Source organism: Penicilliopsis zonata (assembly GCF_001890105.1).
Source record: "Penicilliopsis zonata CBS 506.65 unplaced genomic scaffold ASPZOscaffold_3, whole genome shotgun sequence".
Classification (NCBI taxonomy): domain Eukaryota; kingdom Fungi; phylum Ascomycota; class Eurotiomycetes; order Eurotiales; family Aspergillaceae; genus Penicilliopsis; species Penicilliopsis zonata.
Window position 1 is genome coordinate 1,323,084 of NW_019208913.1, and position 21,859 is coordinate 1,344,942.

Below are 21,859 nucleotides of genomic sequence, written 5' to 3' on the forward strand. Positions count from 1 at the left end.
ATGATGATGCCACCATCAGAGGAAGTGTAGAGGCGAGAGAAGCGCCGTTGTCGGGGGCCACTCTCACTATGGGAGCAAAGGTAGTATGAGAGGCTTAGAACAACCATAACTAGTTATATGCTTTGCCATATCCTTCATCATCTGTCTATAGGCTGTGCACACGTCTAGTCACCCTTTAATACAGATTATTGGCTCATCTAGGTATCTTAGTAGGTAGTTAGTTACCTAGTAAATATTGCTACACTTTATGTAATGAAGTAATACTAGTAATGATTATTTATTCAATAACTAGCGCAGTCTGCTTTGCGCAAAACTGCAGCCAGGTGGTGTAAATTTCCTCCCTAGTACACACCCTAGTCACAAGATAAGAATAGCCCTCTGGAGAGCAAGATGTAGCAAGCCAAGAGGCAAAGACAATGCGTCTGTTGGGGGATAGGGGGAGGGGGTATCAATAAGGCCGAATTCGACAGGCAATGAAATAGAGGCGGCGCGAGTAGAGTGTGCTGTGCTATGAAGTGGGTGATGTATCCCTTTCCGCTGAAGACTTCCAGGCGACTGTCTTGTGGACTCCTTTTTTTTTTACCGCTTAAAGGGGTAATGATATGGTATTAAAATAGACATTGTGAGAATGGAGAAGAGCGCAGAAAACACAAGAGGCTAAATATGACGTTGAAGAAGAAGAAGAAGAAGATGAAGAAGCAAGAACTTTTTTTGGTTTGGTGGGGGTGGTTCATCAAAGTCGTGATTTCGTCAAGGCGGATTCTCCGCATTATGTAGGAGGAGGGTAAGAAGAAGGCGAGCAAGAGCAAGGATGTGTTGTTCAAGTCATGCCACGCCCCGGAGCTTCCCCCAGCTCTTCTCAAAAGCGGACTTGGCCTTTTCGCGGGCACGGTCTGCGGTCGAGCCGGCGCTGCTGCCTGTGGCAGTGCTTCCTGCCGAGTGCTTGCGGCTGAGGCTGTAGTTGTCTCGGAAGCACATGTTTCCAGCACCGCCGCGGCCGACGTGATAGACGGGGGCGGCGCGACGCAGCTCCCGCTCGAGTTCCTCGTCGAAGCTGAAGATGGCGCGTTCGCTGCTGCTGTGGACATTCCCTGCCCCGCCGCGGCCAGATTTGTAGGTCTTGGGGACGTGCGAGTCCAGGCGAGTGAGAGAGGCTGGCCCGGTGGCCGTCTGCGAGTCGGTGGTGCGCGTGTTGGTCAAGCTGATGATATTGCCGGCACCACCACGGGAGGTATGCAGCGCTTGGCGAGCATTGTGAGGGATGGAAGGGTGCGGTTCGATCACACGGTAATTTGACGACATTTTGAGAGAGTGTGTGTATGTATTGGCTCAATCAACGATCTAGTTGTAGTCTTTCGAAACGAGAACGGCGCTGAGAAGTGTGCAAGCGAAGTGCAAGAGAAGAGGATAAATAGTAAGTAGGCAGCAGAAGAAAATTTCTGGTTGTTCTGGATCGTCTACCAAAAGAATCGTGGTGGCCCAGGAACCACGGCGGGGAAGCTTTATATAGCAGGTGGCCCGCTGAGACTTGGGACAGGCCCTGCCTCGCCCCGTCAAGACCAGCAGAACTATTGCACCATCGTCCAGAATTGCTCCTCCAGGAACCACCGGGAGGTGGATTCAACTGCCCCAAAGGGTCAGTCACAAGGGGGAACCTGCCTTGGTTGTAGAAGCGCGGTGGATTCTGCCTCTGGCGGGAGCGTCATCGTGCAAATTTTCAGGGCGCCCCTAAAGCAGCGCGGGAAACCGACGGGCTGCTCCAGCGCGGTGGGTGCCCCTGCGGTGGCCAGCTGGCGGTGGTGGCTCGAGGCTGTGTGGTGATTGGCTGGAGGCTCTCGCTGCCCACACCCAGCTCTGCCGGCCGCTTTAACGGGCTGGCCAGATCATCTGACATCCACGAGGCCACGCCGTACCGTGGCAACACGTAACAGAAACTGGCGCCGCAGCCAATCAGCAGCCGCGCCGCGGGCTGGTGCTTGGGTGAGGTGGTTTCCTGGGGGTAATGAAAACTGGCTGCTGGTCACGAGCGAGGAGTCGGGAGGACCACGCCTGCTGCGGCATTACGTCTTGAAACTCTGTTTGTACACCGCCGGCGGCAACGTCTGAAGTTGTCAGCCAGCAACTTGACCAGGTGTGACTGTATGCTATTATTACTCATAGAATTCTAGGAACCTTAACCTTGGAACGGAAAATGAGTCCTACTACAAAGTATACCTTACTACATAGAAATAAAATGACTACTTAGCTACTGTTAATTAAGGAGGTACAGAGTACTCCATACTGTACTAAATTTGTCTCTGACAAATGACTCAACAGTACTAGTCGTAAATCCACTGATCCGCAGGAATAATGAGTACCTGGCAAGATCACGCAATTATGAGATGATATATCCCTCAAAGAAGGTTCTACAATATGGACCATGAAGTCTCTCCTTTACCATCTACTCTCTACCTAACTATAGCATACCTAGGTAGGTACCTAAGGTAGTACATTCCCCTGACTTAGGTAGGTACTACATACATGACGGTGACAACCAGGAAAAATTTTTTTCTTTTCTCCCGAACCGAGCCCTCTAATTGGCTGGGACGAGTGGGCCGGTAATTTTCAATCGCCGTCGCTCCTTCCCCGGATTTTCTTGCCCCGCAAAAATTTTCAGGAACGCGTGACTTCTGCTCCAGAGGGGAAGCCGTGAAGACAGGGATTCCTCGGCACAAGTGAGATACCGTGACGGAGTAGGCAGGTGGCTTTAAACCTAGGTTCAAGTACTCAAAATGTCCATGATCTTGAAATATATGCCTAATCATTCTCCCTAACAATTTGACTCTATTTGTATAGGTGGAGTATGGAGTCCCCCCTAAGGAGTACCAGTGATCAGCACGCGCTGACTCATAAATAAAGAGAATATCCCTCACATCATCTACATCATCGTGGGATATTTTTATGCAGTAATTGACTAAACAGACGTCATTTGAACCATACTCTGACCAAGTTAGCTATTGCAGTCAAGGGACAAGTCATACACTCACTGCACTCTCTCTAGAATACTCCATACGCAGGGCGTTGACACAGTAAACACTCGTGGCTAAAACTATAGCCTTCAGGGCAGTCTCGCCGTTGCACTTTTCCCTGACGACTGGGACTAATACCGCCAAATCCCCCAGGCTTACCAATCTCGAATAAAAGAATCATCTAGTCCCCAGAGACGCGAGGCCAGGGTCCACCACGTGGAGCTCGCTGCCTCACTTTGTTCTCGGGAGTCCTCCACGAAGACTAGTTAGTAGTCACTACATAGTTCATACTAGTATATATTATATGGAACTATTCCGTACATTCTTGTATTGCATAGTTAAAAATAGACTATAATGAGATATTTGTACAGAATGGTTGAGATTAGCAAAAGGTAAGAATACGAGAACGAGAGAGAATCACTGTATGATGCAAGTTTATGCCTCAGGCAAGTAGATACCTTATGTAAGCGATGCTGAGGTAATCTATGCCTTAGGCATGTTTCTGCCTGAGGTTCTGGATAAGATATTAATGCCTCAGGCAAATAGATAAGAGCAATATACTGCCCATATCTACCGCCTTCCAATATCTTTCCGCGACGACGTCCGCAATCCAAGCAGGACCAATTCATCCTGCTGCCCATCGAATCTGGGTCTTTGAAACGCCTCGCGCCGACACTGCTTTCAATTCAATACACCTCCAAGACCTGGCCTAGCCGACCGTTCTAAAAAGAAAAAGAAAAGTCCTAGTCCATCCAGCTCCAAAGCGCGCTGAGCGCTTGCAGCTTCCTCTGCAACTCGTTCCCAACGCCCAGAAATTATCCAAGATGCCGAAATATAAGTCCCCCTTTCTTGGTTGTTTTTGTTGAACAATATAAACTAACTACCGTGCACTCTTCTGTAGGTCTTCTTGGTGTCTTCATTCTTCATTTGCGTTGACGCGATCCCGTTCGTGTAATCCTCGACCCGCGCAACTGACTGACCACAGGCGATTACTGCGATGTCTATCTGACGCACGACTCGATGAGCGTGCGCAAGGCGCACAATGCAGGGCGAAACCACTTAAGAAATGTGATTGAATACTATCAACGTACGATTTTCAGAAGAAAAAGAAGAAGAAGAAGAAGAAGAAGAAAAACGCCCAACTAACAAATCACAGAGATCGGTCAGGAGAAAGCACAGCTGGTCATCGACTCGATTACCTCGTCCTACGCTGCTGAAGGGCAGGCTGTGCCGAATCCAGCCATCCACGGTGCTCCAGGGTTCCCTCCGCCGTTCGGATTCCCAGGTAATATATATCTCCCCCATAAAACCATAAAAATTGTTCCATGCTAAATTTACACTTTTCTTCCCAGGTCGTCCTGGCCAACTGCCCCCTCCACCCTTCATGCCAGGCGGACAAGGTATTCCTCCTCCAGGAATGGTACCTCGTAAGTCAGACCTTCCACCTCGAGATCCCAATTCATAATTCCTAGCTTATATAACTAATGATCAAAAAGCCCCCGGAGGCCGTGGTCTCCCCTTCCCACCTCCCCCGTTCCCTCCCGCGGCTGGCGCCCCCGCGGCCGGCGGCCTCCCACCACCCCCATTTCCAAACATGGGCCCCCCAGGCAGCCAGGGGGCCTTCCCCCCGCCTCCGCCCGGCGGGTTCCCTCCCAACTTCCAGATCCCGCCGCCCGGCGCGCCAGGGTTCCCCCCTGTCCCCGGTGCGGGAGGGATGCCCGCTGGACCGCCTGGTTCCGAGGGGTTCGTGCCTGGTGGGCCTCCGGGTATGAATGATCGGAGGTAGACTTTTGTTTTTTTTTTTTTTTTCTTTTCTTCGTTTTTCGCTGTTCACTATGGAGGTTAGCAATAAAATGATACATGACTTTAAATTCTAGTATAAAACTTAAGTAATAGAGAGGGGATGGAGCTATGCTATACACTAAGACAGAAACTAGTCCTTATAGCAGAGTAAAGTCATCATTCAAACGTTTCTTGTATTCATAATCAATTGTTCTACCACTAAATATAGTCTATGTCTAGTCTTGCAGTCTTATTCATCAAGTTCAACGCTGAAATTACGTTGTATGTATGTATGTAGGTATCATCAAATGAGTGGTATATGCCTTGCAAAACAGATACAAAGAAGGGCTTCGCTTCATCAACTAGCATGCTGATAATCCCCTCGAAAAAAAAAAAAAATAGAAATAAACACTAATTACGCATGAGGGGTGGTTTTTCATAACGGTCATACAAATCGTTGCCCATCCTTCCCTATTTTCCCGAGGGAATAAAGGGCGGGACAGTGAGGAGTTCAGGTCGGCAGAGTGAGGTGTGGTAGAGAGAGATAAAAGAAGAAGAAAGAAAAAAGAAGATAAGGAGAAGAAAATCTAATAGTCATCATCGTAGGTCTTTTTGATGCTGCCCGGGCTGTTCGACATCAACGGACGGGGGCCCGTCGGCTTGCGGGTGGGCGAATACCGCGGTGAGGTACGCATGCCTGCGGAACTCTACATAATTAGCAACAAGACAGAAAAGAAAAAGTAAAACGAAAGAAAGGCCATACCCTAGAGGCAATAGAGGCGGCACGGTCCGCATAGCTACGGTCACCGTCGACGGACTGGCCCTTGGTTGAGCGTTCCGGAAAGAGCGGGCCGTCATCCTTGATCTTGGGAGGTCTCGGGGGAGCCGACGAGTGCGACTGGCGGCCCGAACGAGAGGTGGCATCGGAATAGCCTGCGTCGGAGATTGGGGAGAGACGTGCGCCGGTCCCGCCGCCGCCGCTGTACCGATTGTGGTGTTGGTACTGCTGAGGCAAGCTGGTGTTGGATCCCCACTGCTCGGAATGCGGGGAAATAGGCGAGTAGTCCTGTGCCTGGGACTCGAGCTGCGTCTGGTACCGTCCGGACGGGCCTTGTCGGGGCTGCGGGTGCTGCAGGTCCAGGCTGTCGCGGTGGGCGCGGTACTTGGGTGCGTCGGACAGCTGGGATGGCACGAGCGGGGAGGGAGGGCGATTCTCCTGCTGGTCGTCGACGGTATGGTTTGAGCGCAGCCGGTCATCGCCCTGCGGATCATAAAAGTCTGTCGCCTTGTACTGAGCGAGGTCGGAGCCGGAGCGCGACGCGTCAAACGAGGCTCGTTCCTTGCGACCAACCTGGTGCTGCTGGGCCGGCAGCGGCTGGAAACTCTGGCGGACAGTGTCGCCGGTCGACGAGGCCGTCGTGCGGGACCAGCGCGAGATCTTGGGGAAGAACGACGAGCTGCTCGATTTGTGCTTGCGGGCCTTGTCGGTGGTGGTGGCGGTGGTTTGAGGAGTCGTGTCGTTGCTCAACGCACCGCTAACCATGGGCACCCGCGGCGGAGTAGCGACGAGGGGCTGGTACTGCGGCATGGGCTGCTGTTCCCTCTGTTGCAGGTGAGGGCTCAGAAACTCGCCCCGTGCATCGAGGTCTAGGTCCTCGTCGGCCTCGGGCACGGTGCTCACGCGAGCAGCCTCCGTGTCCTTTCGTAGAGCAGCCCCACGAGGCTCGTAGATGGGACGTGACGAGTTGGACAGATAGCCGGATTGGTTGCCGGGGGAAGAAGTGCCGGCCTGACCCTCCGGCTCGTAGCCATCCTGGTCAACGCTGTTGGCCCGTTCGCCACGAGCCATGCCAAGATGATGGCTCTGGGTGGCGCGCAGGGCCTCGACCTCCTCGAGCAGCTGCTCCAGCATCTCCTCAATCTTGTTGATATCGTTGGACGACTTGAGAGTCAGCCCCTTGAGAGCCCGCTTGAAGATGTTCTTGCGCTTCTCGCGATCGTCGGCGGGCATCTGACGGTTGTTGTTGGAGGATCGCGATACGCTGAACGGCTGCGGGCGAGGGCCGCCGACCACCTTCTGCGTTCGTTCGTGCTGCTTGTCGCTCGCATCCATGAGCAATTCATCCTGCTGGGCGATGAACTTCTTCATCTCCTCGAACGAATTGCGCATCTCCGCCGCACTCCGTACCAGTGTCACCAGGATCTCAGTATCTCTTGCGTTCCGTTGAGCGTCACGGACAGTAAGCTAGAGGATTAGTAACCGTCAGAGAGGAAAAAAATGTGGGGGGGGGGGTTTCAAGATTGACTTACATGCTCCATGAGCGCGATGATATCCTGAGACTGAATCCGTTCAATACCCCTTCCAGTTGCACTATCGTACAATGGCGACGCAATGCCATGGGAGTAGCCACTCAGGTTCCTCTGATGTGAGGGCATAAAGGGATCATCCGCACCAGTCGGACTATCAAACAGGGCCACCGGGTTAGGGCCTGCATCCATGCCCTTCCCAGTAGGCTTGGGGGTGCTGATGCTGGGAGACAGCGGGTTGGCGGCGGAGACGTAGCCTTCATCCTTGGCTCCCAAGGGGGTACCGTACATGCGTCCGCTCATGTAGGGATCAGCAGGAGACTGCCCAAAGTAGTCTTTGGATTGCCCATATGCGTCTGCAGGGGCGGTGTGATAGTATTCTGGCGAGTAGTCCATGTGGTCACCCGCAGCAGCTCCCGCAGCGGCACCTGCAGCAGCAGCAGCAGCAGCAGCAGCAGCATCGGACAGGACTGCATGGTCTGCTTTGATAGGAGACGGATCGTTATACGACCAGTGATCATGACTCTCGTGTGGCATACTGCCAATCGGACCTTGGATGATGGAAGGATTGGTGTTGATCTCCGATTCAGAAGCTAGACTGTCTTCATATTCTTCCACCTCTTGATTCGGGCTCTCCGTTTCTTCACGATCATGAACGCCGGAGGAAATCATCGCCGTTGGATCGAGTCCCTCCTGGTCATCGAACGATTGCGCCACACTTTGAGGTGGAGAAGTCGCACCCATCCGACGGGGGAAGGACGTTTCGTCCAGGTGTGAGACATCCGAGACATCCTGGCGTTGCTTCAGTGGACTACCGCGCCGTGAGTCCACGGGCTCCCGAGCCAAGAGCGGGGTCCCCGTGGCCCTCGGGCTATTGCGATCACCTGAGTCCAGATTAGAGCGGTTGCCAGACTGCATGGACTTGTTGGAATCGAGCACAGATGGGTCAAGGATGGAAGCGACCGCCGATTCTACGGCCAGCGGGTGCACAAACTGCGGGTTTGCGTTCATCACGTCCGCCACTCGTTGAGCCTGTTGCGCCTTGGCCATGTAGTCAACTTCACTCTCATCTACCTTGGGGTCCAAGCTTGACTCCCCGATAAGGGAGCGGCGGTGGTAGTCATCTTCCTCTTCTGTATCTAGGTCCGAGTCCTCGTAGCCGAGTTCGGGACCAGTTTCATCGTGGTGTCTCAGGATGCCACTTCGACTCTCCAGACTGAGCTTCTCCGCTCGAATGGATCTCGCCAGATCGGTGCTCGGGGCAGACGAGAGGGAATCAATAGACAGCCGCGGCTCGAGCTCTCGTTCATGGACTGCGTGAGGATTTGTTTCGGTGCGGTCGCTGGCCACGCTCTGGACCGGGCTGAAGGCTCGTTCGTCCATCCCACCGGCCGTGTGGTCACCCATGTCATCGATCTCTTCATCATCATCATCATCATCGTGATGATGGTCCAGATGTCCACCTAGCAGGTTGGCCGCCGCGGCTGCGGCAATCTCATCGGCACCCAGGTTCTCTTCACTGCCTTGCCGGAAATCGCGGTGGGACCCACTGTGGATGGACAGGTTATGGCTCGACATATTGTTGTGACGGATACCCAGTTCGTACCGAGAATCCAGCGGGGTGCGAGTCGGGGTGCGGGAGGCGGGCGACAGAACTCGTAGGGGTTGGATAGGGGCAACATCGCGGTACTGGGGAAGCTCCTCTTCGTCGTCTTCATCCGCATCTTCCGCCGTATTTTGGGAAAGGATGGAGTCTCGTGTCATGTCGGATTCGATGGCACTTCGGAACGGCATAGGGGCGACATTGTGCTTCTCAAATACTAGCTCGGTCTCATTGATGCCGACGCCGCCGCCGCCGCCGCCGCTGCCACGATCGCTGCGTTGTCGGCGGCGACCACTACTGGCAGTGCTGCTGGCCAGACTGGATCTGGAGTCGTGATGTTTCAGGGCGGCCGCGGTCAGGGCTGAGCCCACACGGGCGGCGGCCTCTGCATCCCGCAGGCCCTTGCTCCTCTGTCGGCGGAGCTTGTCTTGCTCGGAAAGTTCGGGCTTGTTGGACCAGGTGACGAAGGCGGCCTTCTTACTGGATGTGACAGAGGAGGGGGCGAGTTCCGAGGCGTGATCAATCTTCTTGATGGAATCATTGGTCTCACCGTCGAGCGCGATGCCCTCGTCTTTGCTTCCCTTGTTCAGGACTAGCTTTGGCTTCATGACGTTCGGGGCACTGGCGTGTTTGGAGAGACGGCGACCCAGCTCATCGCGGGAGGTGGTGCTGGCGGAGGCTGATGAGGCGATCTCCCGCTCAAACTTGGAGGTGTTGGACATGACCTTCTGATCTTTCTTGAGCTCCTTGAGCTCGGGGAGAATCAGCCTCCGGATGGCGTCCTCGACGGTCTCCAGCAGTTTGGGATTATTGATGGAGGACTTGGAGGCGCCAGAACGGACGGAATACTGGTCGCCCAGAGAACGGTGGTTGGAGGAGACAGCGGAGCCGCTCAGCAGGCTGGACTCCGCGCTGGTGAGGTCCTCAGCGCCGCCACGAGGGCGCCGCCTGGCGACGTAGGAGGAGGAAGATTTCGGGCCGTCGACGTCCAGCAGGTCCGTGCGACTGGCAAGACTCCTCTCCGAAGAGCGCTGGTGCTTGCCCGCCCCCATCTCGTTGGGGGAATAGCTAAGCTTCTCGGCGACGCGGTGGGCGATCCGTTCGGTACTCAGGCTGCGGCTACGCTGGCGGGACGGGGTCTTGAGTAGGTCCTTGGACGATTCCTCACGTTCTATGCTCTGGCTGCGTTTGCGTCGAAGAAAGGAGGACGAGGCGGCATCCAGCATGCTATCCGCGGGCATAGACGAGATGTCCGAGGTGGCGGGGACGTAGCGCGAGGAGAGCTCGCTCGTGTGGTCCCGGTTGAGGAACTCGATCTCTACAGGATGGTGACCATCTTCGCCGGCGGAATTGGAGGAGCTGATACTCTGGTCGTCAGTGGCGCCCGTATCGGCACGGTTCTTGTGCTTAGATGGCGAACCGAGCGAAATGCGTCGGGTGAAGGCGGGCTTGCGGCCACTGCTGGACTCGGTGATCTGGATGCGGTCCTTCTTGTCACGCAGCTTCCTCGCCGACGACGGGGTGACGCGCACACGAACGCTGGGCCGCGAGCTGATCGAGGTAGAACCTTTCCCTCCTTCGAAGTACTCGATCAGGAGGGAGGTCTGCGAGTGGTGCGATGAGCGAGACAGCTTGGCGGGATCGTCCCGGTCCCGGTGTTTGCGTCGGGTCGGGATGGTGACTGGGGTCCCGTCGTCAGGGATCGAGTACGTGGACTTGTCTGTGCGGCGAGAAAGGTCAGTTGCGAGATCAGTGCCTGTCACGCTGCCGCCAGTGGTGGTGGTGGTGGTGGTGGTGATAGTTGTATCGACGAGCGACTCTGTGGGGGCAGGCAACATCGGTCTGCGAGTCTCGACCCCCATCGTGGACGAAGCGCGGCGAATTTTTTTTTTTCTCAGCCAGCCAGGAGCATTTCTCTGCCGGAGGAGCGTCTCAGAGATGACCTTCTCGCGATGGAAAACGATAGGGCAGTGCAGTCTTGGGAGGGGGGGGGGGTGTATTTATTGGGCGTTGAAGCGGGTTTGGTTTCAACACCGCCGGTGAGGGGGAGGGAGGACTGTGTGGGATAGCAGTGCAAAGTGAGAAAGTGTCCAGCGTACCAACGCAGAGGTTGTCAACACAACGATAAAACCAGTGAAACGGATTTCCCAGAAAGTAGCAGTCGAAGGGCCCAGGAGATGGATTGTATGGCTGGTTGTTGTTGTTTCGTGCTCCCAGAAAAACAAAACGAGGGTCCTCTCACTCACGACTGATAAGCCCCAGCACCGCAAGAATCGAAGTCGACAGGCCGGAAAAAACCACAGGAGAATATTGGCTCGTGTGCAAGGGACCAGCGGTTGCTGCAGGGCAAAAAGAAAGCAAAAATAATAAAGGAACAGAAGACAAGAAGGACGAGAGACACCACGGCCGCAGTGCAGGGAAGAAGAGGAGAAAATAAGAAGGCTGGACAGCGAGGAAAGAAGAGCTTCAGCCGCCCAACGCTTAGCGGCCACCGACAGCGGCTTCTTCCCCCCCAGCCATCGACCTTTTGCTGCTAACCAACTAGTAGTAACTACTCCGTACCGCACCAAGGGTTTTCGTGTGTGATTGCTGTTCGTGAGGATGGCCCACTGGGGATAATCGGCCAGCAGATCTATCACAAAGTTCCCAATGCAAGGTGGCAGGCTGCCGATCGATCGCCACGGGAGTTGGAGTACCTACGTGGGAGAGAGAGCCCAAAGAAAGACACTGTATCAGAGGATTCGGGAGTTGGATTGAAATAAGATGGGCTGGATGGAGGGTATGTATGCACTGTACTACTACAAGGTACGGACGGAGAATTCGTGCTGTGAGGCTTGAGCAAGGATTCGTTGCTGACGAAGGACGGTCTAGGGACAAGGATTCACGACAATGGACCTGTCGAGTACCTGAACGAATAATACGGACAAGTGAGGATAGTGAATAGGCTGTTAGTTATGGACAGTGAGGTATCATAATAGCTACCCTACCTGGGTAGTGTTACCGTCGACATTTGACAACGATTCAACTGGATATTATCCCCAGTTCAGGTCCCGCTGCGTCGCCAGGACGACATCTGTTGACGGCGTCGATTGGCCTGTGTGCCCACACCTGCCAGCTCATCACACTCACTCGGACAAATACGAGCGTGTCACGGCAAATCTGAGAGAGAGGGATGCCTGAGGTGTCACTGGCATTGAGCGGATCTTCTTCTGAGCAGGACAGGGCAGAGCAGAATTATGGAGAATCACGTCACTCAATGAACACTGAGTACGGAGTAGTATATAGTATGTAGTAAGTGAATTACTACAAGACTACCTCGATTGTCTAGAGTAGCACTAGATCAAGGTCGAATTTGAATGAAGAGGTCCATTGTTCAAATAACTATTGACTCTCGAATCGCTTCACTTCGCATCAGAAGGTTCGGACTGGGGATTTTTATATCGCTGCCTGTCTCACTTCGTCTGCTCCACCAGAACGAGTTAGTTATGGGAACTTCTGCCATCTGGAACGACTTCAAAGGAGCGAACAGCCGACGATCCACCACTTACAAGGTACCACTGCCAGTTGGTCCGGCCCAGTGGCCATTCCCCCCTCCCCCCCCCTCCCCTCAACCGTGGCTCGTCACGGTCCAGTCTGCGTTTCAAAAAGTCGATCTGTGTCCCCGTCGGGGGGCTGTGCACCTAGAAATTCAGGTCTGGAACTTTGGGCGGCGTCTGCCTCCGCGGGCATCCATCGTGAGGGTACGCCGTACTCCGTACCTGGTGGTGGCACTGTGGCAGCCCGCCTGCCTGGATCAACAGGTCTCATAACGTCACGCACATGTCGTACTTGCCTATACTTAGACCCTCCCCAAAGGTTAACTCTGCAACACTGCGGTCATGATGATTCCACCTGGGCGCCCGCAAACGGCCGGAGTTGCGCGGTCTGCAGCTGTCAGGAACAAGGTCTGATCCACCACCGTCGTAATCCGCTGCGTAGAAGAACCGCCCGTGGCCGCTTGCAGACTCAGTACAAAGAACATCGTAGCAGAACCTTGGACGATGGAGTAACCGGCCTGTCTTTTTTTCCTATTAGTTCTTAGTTATTGGCGTCTAGGGAAGAACCAGTTAGGTTTTTTTTTTTTTCTCCCTTCCTGCGCGCCTATTATTACTATACCTCAGTTATTTGCCTGCCATCAGACTCCAATCCCCTCCCCCTGTGGCTCTCTCCCGCCCCTCTCCATTCCTCGCCTCCTGGACGTCCGATCAGCCACACCTTTTTTCTCTCTCCTGGATTATCCATCTCTCTCTCGCTCTCTCTCGCGCTGCTCATCAGTGACAGATCGTCTCGTCTGTCTGTCTCTCCGTCTCTCATTACCACGTCACTTTCCTCTCGTTTTCGCCCGACTCCAACAAGCTACACTGCCGTGTCGCCTCTTCCGCTCGCTCTCCACCCCCGACCGACCGAGTCTCCTCGAACCTCGAACCTCGAATCCCTCAGCTCTCCCTCGCACCGTTCCGTCTATCGTGATATCTTCGTGTTCGCCTCTTCATCGGATCCCTTGAGTCGTTCGCCTCGGGCAGATTTGCAACATTCGGGTGGCCGGTTCTCTCAAATGACAGATTCAATGACGACCTGAACGTGCGACAAGTGAACAGGCACCCGTTAATTCTTCGGTATTCTTCGATCGACTGATCGCTTTCATATCGACAAATTATATATTTTTGGCCCTTTTCTTTTCTTTTTTTTTCCATCGATTGTCTCACTTCACCGGATCGGCCGTACTCTGGAGTACCGTCCTGTACCTTTACCACCACCATGGCCGTCATGCGATTAATATCCCTTTTGACCTGTCTACTCGTTGTGTGCCTGTCGCCGCTGGCGGCGGCCACGAAACTCATCGAGTCCAAATCGTTGAACCTGTGCATGGACAGTACCAATTTCACCGCTACCTACTTCAGCGTCACCTTCACACCGAACAACGACTCGTTGTCGTTCAGCTTCGACGGCGTCTCGGCCATCTCCGGGAATGTGACCGCCGAGCTGATTTTGACCGCCTATGGCTACCAGGTGATTAAGAAGACGCTGGACCCCTGTGAAATGGACCTGACGGGTCTCTGCCCGATGAACGCCGGCCAGATCGATGTGACGAACGCCGTCCTCGATGTCCCGTCCTCGGTGACCAAGGAGATCCCCAGCATCGCCTACACCGTGCCCGATCTCGACGCCTCCGTGCGCATCTACATCAACTCGTCCGACACGGGCGAGAGCATCGCCTGCGTCGAGGCCGATCTGTCCAACGGTAAGACCGTCTACCAGAAATCCGTCGCCTGGGTCACCGCCGTCATCGCCGGCTTGGGTCTGGCGGCGTCCGCCATCACGTCCGGCATGGGCCATTCCAACACCGCCGCACACGTCGCCGCCAACGCCTTGTCCCTCTTTGGCTTCATGCAGTCGCAGGCCATGATCGGCATGACCGCCATCCACATGCCGCCCATCGTCGAGTCTTGGACCCAGAACTTCCAGTGGAGCATGGGCATCATCCATGTCGATTTCATGCAGTCCATCTGCACCTGGTACCAGCGCGCCACCGGCGGCACCCCGTCCACCATCCTCTCCTCCCTCTCGACCACCTCCGTCGAGGTGCTGAAACGCCGCAAGCGGTCCTTTGAGCGCGCCATCGGCGAGGGCACCGTCCAAGTGGTCAAGCGCTACATCGACCGCCTGGCCACCCGCTCCGACAGCGGCACCGGCGTCGCCACCTCTGATAGCGTCGTCATCCGGGGCATCGAGCGCGTCAGCTTCCGCGCCTCGATCGAGGAGACCAACGCCTTCCTGACCGGCCTGATCTTCTTCGTCGTCTTCGTCGCCCTCGTCATCATCATCGTCGCCCTCGCCAAGGCCATCTGCGAAAGCCTCGCCAAGTCCGGCAAGCTCAAGGGGGACACCTTCCTCGACTTCCGGAACGGCTGGAAGATCGTGCTGCGCGGCATCCTCTTCCGCCTGACCCTCATCGGCTACCCGCAGATGTGCGTCCTCTGCCTGTGGGAACTCACCCGCCGCGACTCCGCCGCCGAGGTCGTCCTGGCCATCGTCATGTTCCTCTCCATGACGGGCGCCCTCACCTGGGCCTCCCTCAAGGTCATCCGCCTGGCCAACCGGTCCGTGGCCATGCACAAGAACCCGGCCTACATCCTCTACTCGGATCCCACCTGCCTGAACAAGTGGGGGTTCCTGTACGTGCAGTACCGCGCTACCGCCTACTACTTTGTCGTGCCCTTGCTGGGCTACATCCTGATCCGCGGGATGTTCATCGGCCTCAGCCAACAGGCGCCCGTCGTGCAGGCCGTGGCCCTCGTGGTCATCGAGGCCGGCATGCTCGTCGCCGTCAGCATCCTGCGCCCGTGGATGGACAAGAAGACCAACATCTACAACATCTCCATCGCCGCCGTCAACTTCATCAACGTCATCTTCCTCCTGGTCTTCTCGGGCGTCTTCAACCAGCCGGGTATCGTCACGGGCGTCATGGGTGTCGTCTTCTTCGTCTACAACGCCGTCTTCGCCCTCGTCCTGCTGGTCCTCGTGCTGATCGCCTCCATCTACGCCATCACCTCCAAGAACCCGGACACCCGCTACCAGCCCATGCGTGACGACCGCGGCTCCTTTATCAAGTCCCACGGTGGGCTGACCACGGAGCTCGACGCCCTGGGTGCCACCGCCCGCGGCGGGGACCTCAAGCCGAACCCCTTCGATGACGAGGACGGCGCCTCGTTCTCCAGTGGGAACGGCGCCAGCATCAACCGCTCCCACCACGACGCCGGCTCGCACAACATGAGCAACGCGTCCGTCCGTAACGCGCCCGTCTCCCCCGTGGATCCCTCCGTGCCCCTGTTCCCCAGCGACGCCTCGTCGCGGCGCGGGAACAACAACAACTCGCCGGCGGCGGGCTACGGCTACAACAGTGTCCCGGAGTATCAAGATTACTACGGGGGTCACTCACAGAGTGCCTCGCCCGCGCCGCGCGGGTACGACAACATGTCGGTGCGCACAGGGACGTCGCATTCATACAGAGCTCAAAACAACGCCAGTCCGTGGCAACGGGGAGCCGGTTATGAACATTAAACGATCTCTTCTTTTTTTTTTTTTTTTTTTTCTCTTTTTCCAAATCAACTTCATCTTTATTTAACTCTTGTTTTCTCTTTCATTACCCCGTTGCCGTTGGATGAAGGTACGGTCTATTATTTGCCCTGGGTATTCTTCTTCCTTTTTTTTTGACAACTGATATCTTTGATTCTCATGTTTGTAGTATGGGTTTGGGTAGGTCAAATCAAACATCGGGGCCCTCTGATCTTCTTGTGACATAAAAACCTCTGCCATCTGTCTCTTGTCTCACCTACCTCCCGTCCTTTTGGAAGGACCTCTTCATCACTTTTCCTTGTCATCACCACCATCACCACATCACCTGGCGTTCTAAAGCATGGAATTTAGAGCCGGTTCGCTCTGGCAGTATCTTGAATATCATCCCGCTGCATACCTTCTTTATAATGCTAGTCTCATGACTATACCGAGTAGTATACCTCCAGTGAGCATAATATAGACTAGAATGTTTTTTATAGCTTAAGCAGGCTTGTAGAAAAACGGTACATGGTGTTCCTACGATATAATATTGCCACGGCTGAACATACAAATGTAATATCTCATCTGGCCATGGCCAGACATACGCCATACGCCATAATCTATACTTAGGTGGGGTTAACCTTCCCCTCAACAGTCTATACTACATAAGTACACACTCTATACAGGAGAGACTTGGTTAACTATGCTCTAGACAATCATGGACCACACTGGGGAGGCTACAAGAATCCAAAACCTACAAGAATGTATTCACGCCGGACGTCCACCTCCCCGATCTGATATCCATCCACACCGTCCCGAAACTGGGCATCGGACAACGAGCATTCCTGTGTCGGTCAAGGCGGACAGATGAAAAGGGAAACACAGTCTCGGCCAATATCCTCTGGGACTGCATTACGTATCTCGACGAGGCGACCGTCGCGACTATTCGGGTGATTGAAGATACCCATGGGGCATTCGCCGGGCAGGATACGCGGGGAGACAGCAAGAGACGGGTTCTAGAGAGTGCAAAGATCATCGTCAAGGCGATGGGTTATCTGGACCATGCAGTTCATCCGGAGTGACCATTCTTGAGAGTTTTACCAAAAGTATAGTTACATCTCTGAAAACGCTCGCTGAACCACCTCTCCTATAGAGGTCCCCGCTGTAGCCAACCCACTGTAATCAAGCCCATCGCTGACCGGATATTTCCCCGGAAACGTTGAAGAGCTCCCGTATGCCTCTCCCTCGCCTGTAGCCATCGAGACATCCTTGCTGTCTTCTCTACCGAGTGAGCTGAACGCCGGTCTCGCTGGAATCAGATCCTTATAGTGTGCTAACATCGTGGCCTGCCCCATGGCCGCGCTGGTAGAGGCAGACCGCTGGTGGCCCGTCAAGGAATACGCCGACCCGCTGCTAGAGGGATACTGGAACACCAGCTGGCGTCGTACGGCGGTGGCAGCCTCTTCATCGATTGACCTGTTCGTAGTAGGGCAGCTAGACATGTCCGCCGACAAGGACGCACGGAGCGACATGTTCTCCAGCACGCTCGGTACGTGATTCCGCACCACCTGTCCCTGTCGGGTAGTGGTCTCTCGAAGCTGGAGACGGCCCGGTTGTCGCAGGGGTCCATCCGAGACATAGATTGCTGAGACCACTTCCGACGAGCCAGCCCCCATCCATTCAATAGCGGGAACCACCATCTCCGTTGGCAAGGAGCTGCAAGCATGCGATTGAGACCCGACCGTCACGGTCTGCCATATTTCCAGAATCCGTTGCTCCGTCCGGTCGATTGTTGCAGTCAATCTTCTACCTCTAGCACCCTGTCGAGTAGCCCAGACAGCCGTGATATGGAGGAGTTTCAGAAACAATAAATTGCCCACCAGCACCAAGGTCTGCTGTGCGCTGATGGCGAGGCGACGGTCCACAGCGCTGCTTCGTCTAGCGCTCATAGCGAATTAGCAATTGATCTGACACCAAGAAAGAGAAAAGACTCACCTCTGAGGAAATATTCCATCTTGTCTGGTCCGTTGGAAAGTGCACAAAGAGACAGGAACGACCGATATCAGTCGAATTGTACCGGAAAAGGAAGGAGATAAATACATCTCCCCACGTGGGGCGATCCTCGTCTGTCTTCCCACCTTAATCCGACAAGAGATAGACTCCCAACGTCAACCTTATTCATGTTTTCTGTCCACCCTCAAGCCCGGCTTTCTTTTGTTCGCACCATGTCGTCTCTCGATAGGTATCCCCTCCGGCAACGCAAGTTTGCGCCTCTCAATCCTGCTGTGAAAGAGTTGCCGAATGCACCGCGTCTGGCGGGGGTTGTGTTTGATGTGGACGGCACGCTGTGGTACGTCATAGTGCTATTCATTTGCAGCATGAAGCTTCTGAAGCGTCTAATTTCATTCACCTGCCACGAAGAAAAGGTCCCAAGGCTAATTCCTGACAGCTTACCGCAACATTACATGTTCTCCGAGATGCGGTAGGTGGGCTGGGTGTGCTGTTTATATAGCCTGTGTGTCAGTCCTTCTGATTTTCACGGGTTGCAGAGCGGCATTGGGAATCGACAAGTCAATCGATATCCTTCAGCATATTCGGGACCTCCCCACATCCCAGGAGCGTGAGGCAGCGGTTCAGAAGGTCCGGGATGTAGAACGAGAGGCGATGCTGAAGCAGGAACCGCAGCCCGGTCTCGTACGACTGATGGATTATCTGCAGTCGCGCAAACTGGAGCGAGCGCTCTGCACGCGCAACTTTGAGTATGCGAACCATGGATAAAAGAAAAAAAAAAAACAAAAAAACATGAAACCAAATATGGATTGTTTCAATACTGAGCCTTGGTTGACTACTGCAGGGCACCTGTCCAGCACCTTATCCGGAACCATCTACCAGGACACATCTTCCTCCCGATAATCACGCGGGATACGCCCAATGTACTCCCCAAGCCGGACCCGGCAGGGATACTCTATATTGCAGAAGAGTGGGGGCTCAAGAATAGGGCCGATAGCTTGATCATGGTGCATTGATGGAGTTCCTTTTTTCCCCGGTGTATCATTATTGACTCTTATCATAGGTTGGCGACAGTCTGGATGATATGACTGCCGGCCACACTGCCGGTGCCGCTACCGTCTTGCTCGCCAATGAGCGCAACGGCCATCTCAAGGAACACGAGCATACGGATCTCTGGATCGACCGTCTGGACGATCTAGTCGAGATTCTCGAGCGTGGGTTTGTTGGTAATGAGGTTGGAAAGAAGCCAGCATAGATAGTACCATATAGCAAGGTATAGTGTGTATAGCTCTACAATACTTTCAAGATAGGAAGCAAACCAAGCTGTTCATGAGATTCAAACATAGTCACTTCATGTACTTAGGTTTTAAAGTCTTATTGTACACGGTCATAATTCATCGAGGTTTTGCTTTTATGTTTCTCTTCTTCCTTTTCTTTTCTTCTTCTCCTCGCATCAATACCGGTATTTCTCCCATGCCTTCTTTGCAGCACTAGGCATGGGCCGGTAACCGTCTCCATTCCCACCGCCGCGTTTACCTCTCTGAGCCGATCCACCTCCACGACCACCTCTAGCCGGTCGGGAAGGCGGCGGCGGTTGCCAGCGATCCTTGCCTCGAGTTGATTGACCGCCGCCACGGACAGGCCGCGGATTAGGCGACAGAGAGCGCTGGCGAGTATGGTTGCCGAAGAACTCCTGCGGCTGGCGATCGCGGTAGGAGTCTTGCGGTGCGGGTGCGAGGTGTTTGCCTCTACCGATCCCGCTACTGATCCGGATGTTACTGTTGTTCCTGTTGTTGTTGTTGCCACCGCGCGGTGGGAACTGCTGCTGTTTGCGACGGTCTTGTTGATGTCGATTCCCTCCGCCGCCGCCGCCAATGACTAGATTGTCCTCGCTACCTGACGAAGCGGACCGTCGGTCTGTGGGATCCGCGCGGCCGCGGATTTTCATCCCGCGCCCAAAGCCGACGACGGAGTTGAGGTTTGTGATGGAGGTCGGATCGACGCCCTTGAGCGTCCACGAGGAGGAGAGGAGAGGTTTGGGCAGGGAGGGGCAGTCGCCGAGCAAGTGGCGGTTGCTCGTGCAATGCGAGCAGGAAACGGAGACCAGCACGGTATCCGGAGCAGCAGCAGCAGCGGCGGCAGTCACAGTGCGCTGCGGCAGCTTCCACATGAGATCGCAGTCGTGCTCGAGGTGCTCGGCCGATCCACACATGTCACAGGGGATTTCGCCCACGGGGGCCTTGAGCAAGGACTCACACTGCTCAACATCATGCCCCCGCGCGCGACATCGCTGGCATCTGCGCCATTGGGGGCAGAAGATGTCCTGGTGGTGGTTCCACGCACCGCAATGGACGCACTGGATTGGTTAGTACGTATTATTTTGCATTTAAACTGGACTTCGGTGTCTTCGGCACACATACCTCTTTGGAAGGACACACTTGGGCAAGGTGGCCCTCCTGGAAGCACTCGGTGCAGGCTACGGGGAGCCGGAGATCGATCTCGTTGATATTGCGATCGTAGAAGAAGAGCCTGGCGACCGTTTCCAGGTCGTCGCGCTCCAAATCGGAGAGCTCCACGGGTGCCACGGGGTAGCATTTCGAGAACATATCAAAGGCCTCCTTTTTAGACGGTCCCGCTCCATCTTTCACGCTCATTATCCGCGCCGTAGGGGTTGCTTCGGCATCATCGGCAGGGTTGTTGTCATCGTCTGTTATTGGGCGGGAGCCCAGATTCAGCATGATAGAGTCGTCGCCCTCTTCTTCCTCGGAGATCTCGCCAGAGTCTGAATCATCCGAGTCGTCAGAGAGATGCATTCGTTCGGACAAGTCCGGACTGTCGCTCTTCTCTGTGCCCCCTGGGTTGACCTTGGGCACCGCCTCGAACGGCGAGCTCGACCTGGAATCCGCTGCTGGCGCTGCTTTGGCGACCCGGCCGCCCAGTGTTATCCTTATTCCACGCTTGCTCCCCTTATTCCAGTTGATAGCCGGGGCGCTGCCGCCGACCGACGGTTTGGGTTGTTCAGGTGTGTCCGGGTCGTCTGAGCCGGAGCTGGACGTGTCGTCGTCTTCCGGCGCCTCCACGTCCAATATCGCAGCGGTAGAGCTGAAACTCGCGCCTTGGGGCACAAAATCCCTCACGTCTGAGCCCTGTTTGTTCCGCCGGCGCCTGCGACTCCGGTTGCTCTCCTGTGAACTGCGTCGCGATGAGGTCGCCGAGCCCGTCTTCGCGCGGGCGCGCTGCACACCGACCGACGCGGTGCGTGAATCTTGATCATCGCCTGGAGAGTCGGGCATTTTGCCGTCAACGCACACTTAAGCTCGTCCACAGTCCGCCAACGGGTGTTTCAGAGACTGGACAGTGTATTCGAACCGGTCGCTGCGATTCACGGGGGGGGGGATTTTCTGCTCGCCTGCAAAATTTACGGGCGGCATCAAGAACCAGAAGCGCTGTTCCAGGTATTTCCTTCACCTTTTCCTTCCTGTTTCTCCTCTATATTTTTGCGTCTCCCCTGCTCTCTGGCTTGAAAACGACTAGACTTTCCTCTATTCAGCAATGTGGGCTGGCGTAATACCTCGTAGCGTGTACTATTTATATTCAGCAGCTGTCCAGACTCCAGAGTCCAGACTCGTTAGCGACCCTTTAAGTGTATAGTACGGAGTATAGCCCCTTGACCAGCTGTACCACATCTTCCGGTCTCTTCAGTCTCTCACGCTCTCTTCAATTCTCGTCCAGAACAAACGCAAGAGCTGGAAGAAGCCTTCCTCTGCTTCTCCCCCTTTCAGCCCGCGTTGAACAGCTCTGCTCCCCCTCGGCACGTGCCGCAACGTATCCTTAGCAGTGTCCATTAGCACAGCCTGAGATTCCCACCAGATCCTCCTCTTCTTCTCCCCCCCCCTCTCAAATCGATTTTCTGCAGCAAGTCTCCCACCGTTTGGCGCTCCCTTTCTTCTCAACCGACCTATTTTTTGTCTCTCGCTATCTATAGACCTGTGTTATCCCCCCCCCCTTTTGCCACCTTCGTCTGTGTCCCAGACTCTCTGGCCCGTCCCCCGGT

The 21,859-nt window shown here is 54.9% G+C and overlaps 8 protein-coding genes across 8 annotated transcripts; 3 read left to right on the forward strand and 5 right to left on the reverse strand.

Annotated features, from left to right (window-relative positions):
* Positions 1–825: 825 nt before the first annotated feature.
* On the reverse strand, positions 826–1,302 carry ASPZODRAFT_13973 (hypothetical protein; the record flags this gene model as incomplete). The annotated part of the gene is made up of 1 exon (XM_022724588.1): positions 826–1,302. The coding sequence occupies one exon, from the start codon at positions 1,300–1,302 to the stop codon at positions 826–828; it is 477 nt and encodes a 158-aa protein (XP_022583759.1).
* Positions 1,303–1,717: 415 nt separating this feature from the next.
* On the reverse strand, positions 1,718–2,061 carry ASPZODRAFT_13974 (hypothetical protein; the record flags this gene model as incomplete). Its single annotated transcript, XM_022724590.1, has 2 exons — positions 1,718–1,969; positions 2,011–2,061. The coding sequence occupies 2 exons, from the start codon at positions 2,059–2,061 to the stop codon at positions 1,718–1,720; spliced, it is 303 nt and encodes a 100-aa protein (XP_022583760.1).
* Positions 2,062–3,642: 1,581 nt separating this feature from the next.
* On the forward strand, positions 3,643–4,816 carry ASPZODRAFT_23508 (hypothetical protein). Its single transcript, XM_022727937.1, has 6 exons — positions 3,643–3,842; positions 3,900–3,905; positions 3,994–4,095; positions 4,165–4,293; positions 4,361–4,435; positions 4,505–4,816. Exons 1-6 carry the CDS (start codon positions 3,833–3,835, stop codon positions 4,792–4,794), a joined length of 612 nt encoding a protein of 203 aa, XP_022583761.1. The 5' UTR covers positions 3,643–3,832; the 3' UTR covers positions 4,795–4,816.
* A 689-nt stretch (positions 4,817–5,505) lies between these two features.
* On the reverse strand, positions 5,506–10,562 carry ASPZODRAFT_61129 (hypothetical protein; the record flags this gene model as incomplete). The annotated part of the gene is made up of 2 exons (XM_022728967.1): positions 5,506–7,035; positions 7,101–10,562. The coding sequence occupies 2 exons, from the start codon at positions 10,560–10,562 to the stop codon at positions 5,506–5,508; spliced, it is 4,992 nt and encodes a 1,663-aa protein (XP_022583762.1).
* A 2,935-nt stretch (positions 10,563–13,497) lies between these two features.
* Positions 13,498–16,877, forward strand: ASPZODRAFT_13978 (hypothetical protein; the record flags this gene model as incomplete). The annotated part of the gene is made up of 2 exons (XM_022724594.1): positions 13,498–15,704; positions 16,508–16,877. 2 exons carry the CDS (start codon positions 13,498–13,500, stop codon positions 16,875–16,877), a joined length of 2,577 nt encoding a protein of 858 aa, XP_022583763.1.
* ASPZODRAFT_129673 (hypothetical protein) lies at positions 16,480–18,045 on the reverse strand. Its single transcript, XM_022722326.1, has 3 exons — positions 17,791–18,045; positions 16,973–17,733; positions 16,480–16,937 (listed from the first exon to the last, which is right to left on the reverse strand). Exons 1-3 carry the CDS (start codon positions 17,895–17,897, stop codon positions 16,834–16,836), a joined length of 972 nt encoding a protein of 323 aa, XP_022583764.1. The 5' UTR covers positions 17,898–18,045; the 3' UTR covers positions 16,480–16,833.
* Positions 18,021–19,060, forward strand: ASPZODRAFT_13980 (hypothetical protein; the record flags this gene model as incomplete). The annotated part of the gene is made up of 5 exons (XM_022724596.1): positions 18,021–18,145; positions 18,245–18,277; positions 18,345–18,554; positions 18,650–18,812; positions 18,869–19,060. 5 exons carry the CDS (start codon positions 18,021–18,023, stop codon positions 19,058–19,060), a joined length of 723 nt encoding a protein of 240 aa, XP_022583765.1.
* A 198-nt stretch (positions 19,061–19,258) lies between these two features.
* On the reverse strand, positions 19,259–21,098 carry ASPZODRAFT_13981 (hypothetical protein; the record flags this gene model as incomplete). The annotated part of the gene is made up of 2 exons (XM_022724598.1): positions 19,259–20,161; positions 20,226–21,098. 2 exons carry the CDS (start codon positions 21,096–21,098, stop codon positions 19,259–19,261), a joined length of 1,776 nt encoding a protein of 591 aa, XP_022583766.1.
* Positions 21,099–21,859: the final 761 nt, after the last annotated feature.

What these genes read in the sequence shown, in the direction of transcription:
- ASPZODRAFT_23508 (XM_022727937.1), top strand. An exon ending in TGTGATTGAATACTATCAAC is followed by an intron (nt 4,096 to 4,164) that starts GTACGATTTTCA and finishes AACAAATCACAG; the next exon opens with AGATCGGTCAGGAGAAAGCA. An exon ending in TCCGCCGTTCGGATTCCCAG is followed by an intron (nt 4,294 to 4,360) that starts GTAATATATATC and finishes TTTTCTTCCCAG; the next exon opens with GTCGTCCTGGCCAACTGCCC.
- ASPZODRAFT_129673 (XM_022722326.1), bottom strand. Translation starts at nt 17,897, where the DNA reads ATGTATTTATCTCCTTCCTTTTCCGGTACAATTCGACTGATATCGGTC. An exon ending in GATGGAATATTTCCTCAGAG is followed by an intron (nt 17,734 to 17,790) that starts GTGAGTCTTTTC and finishes TATGAGCGCTAG; the next exon opens with ACGAAGCAGCGCTGTGGACC. An exon ending in CAGCGATGGGCTTGATTACA is followed by an intron (nt 16,938 to 16,972) that starts GTGGGTTGGCTA and finishes TCTATAGGAGAG; the next exon opens with GTGGTTCAGCGAGCGTTTTC.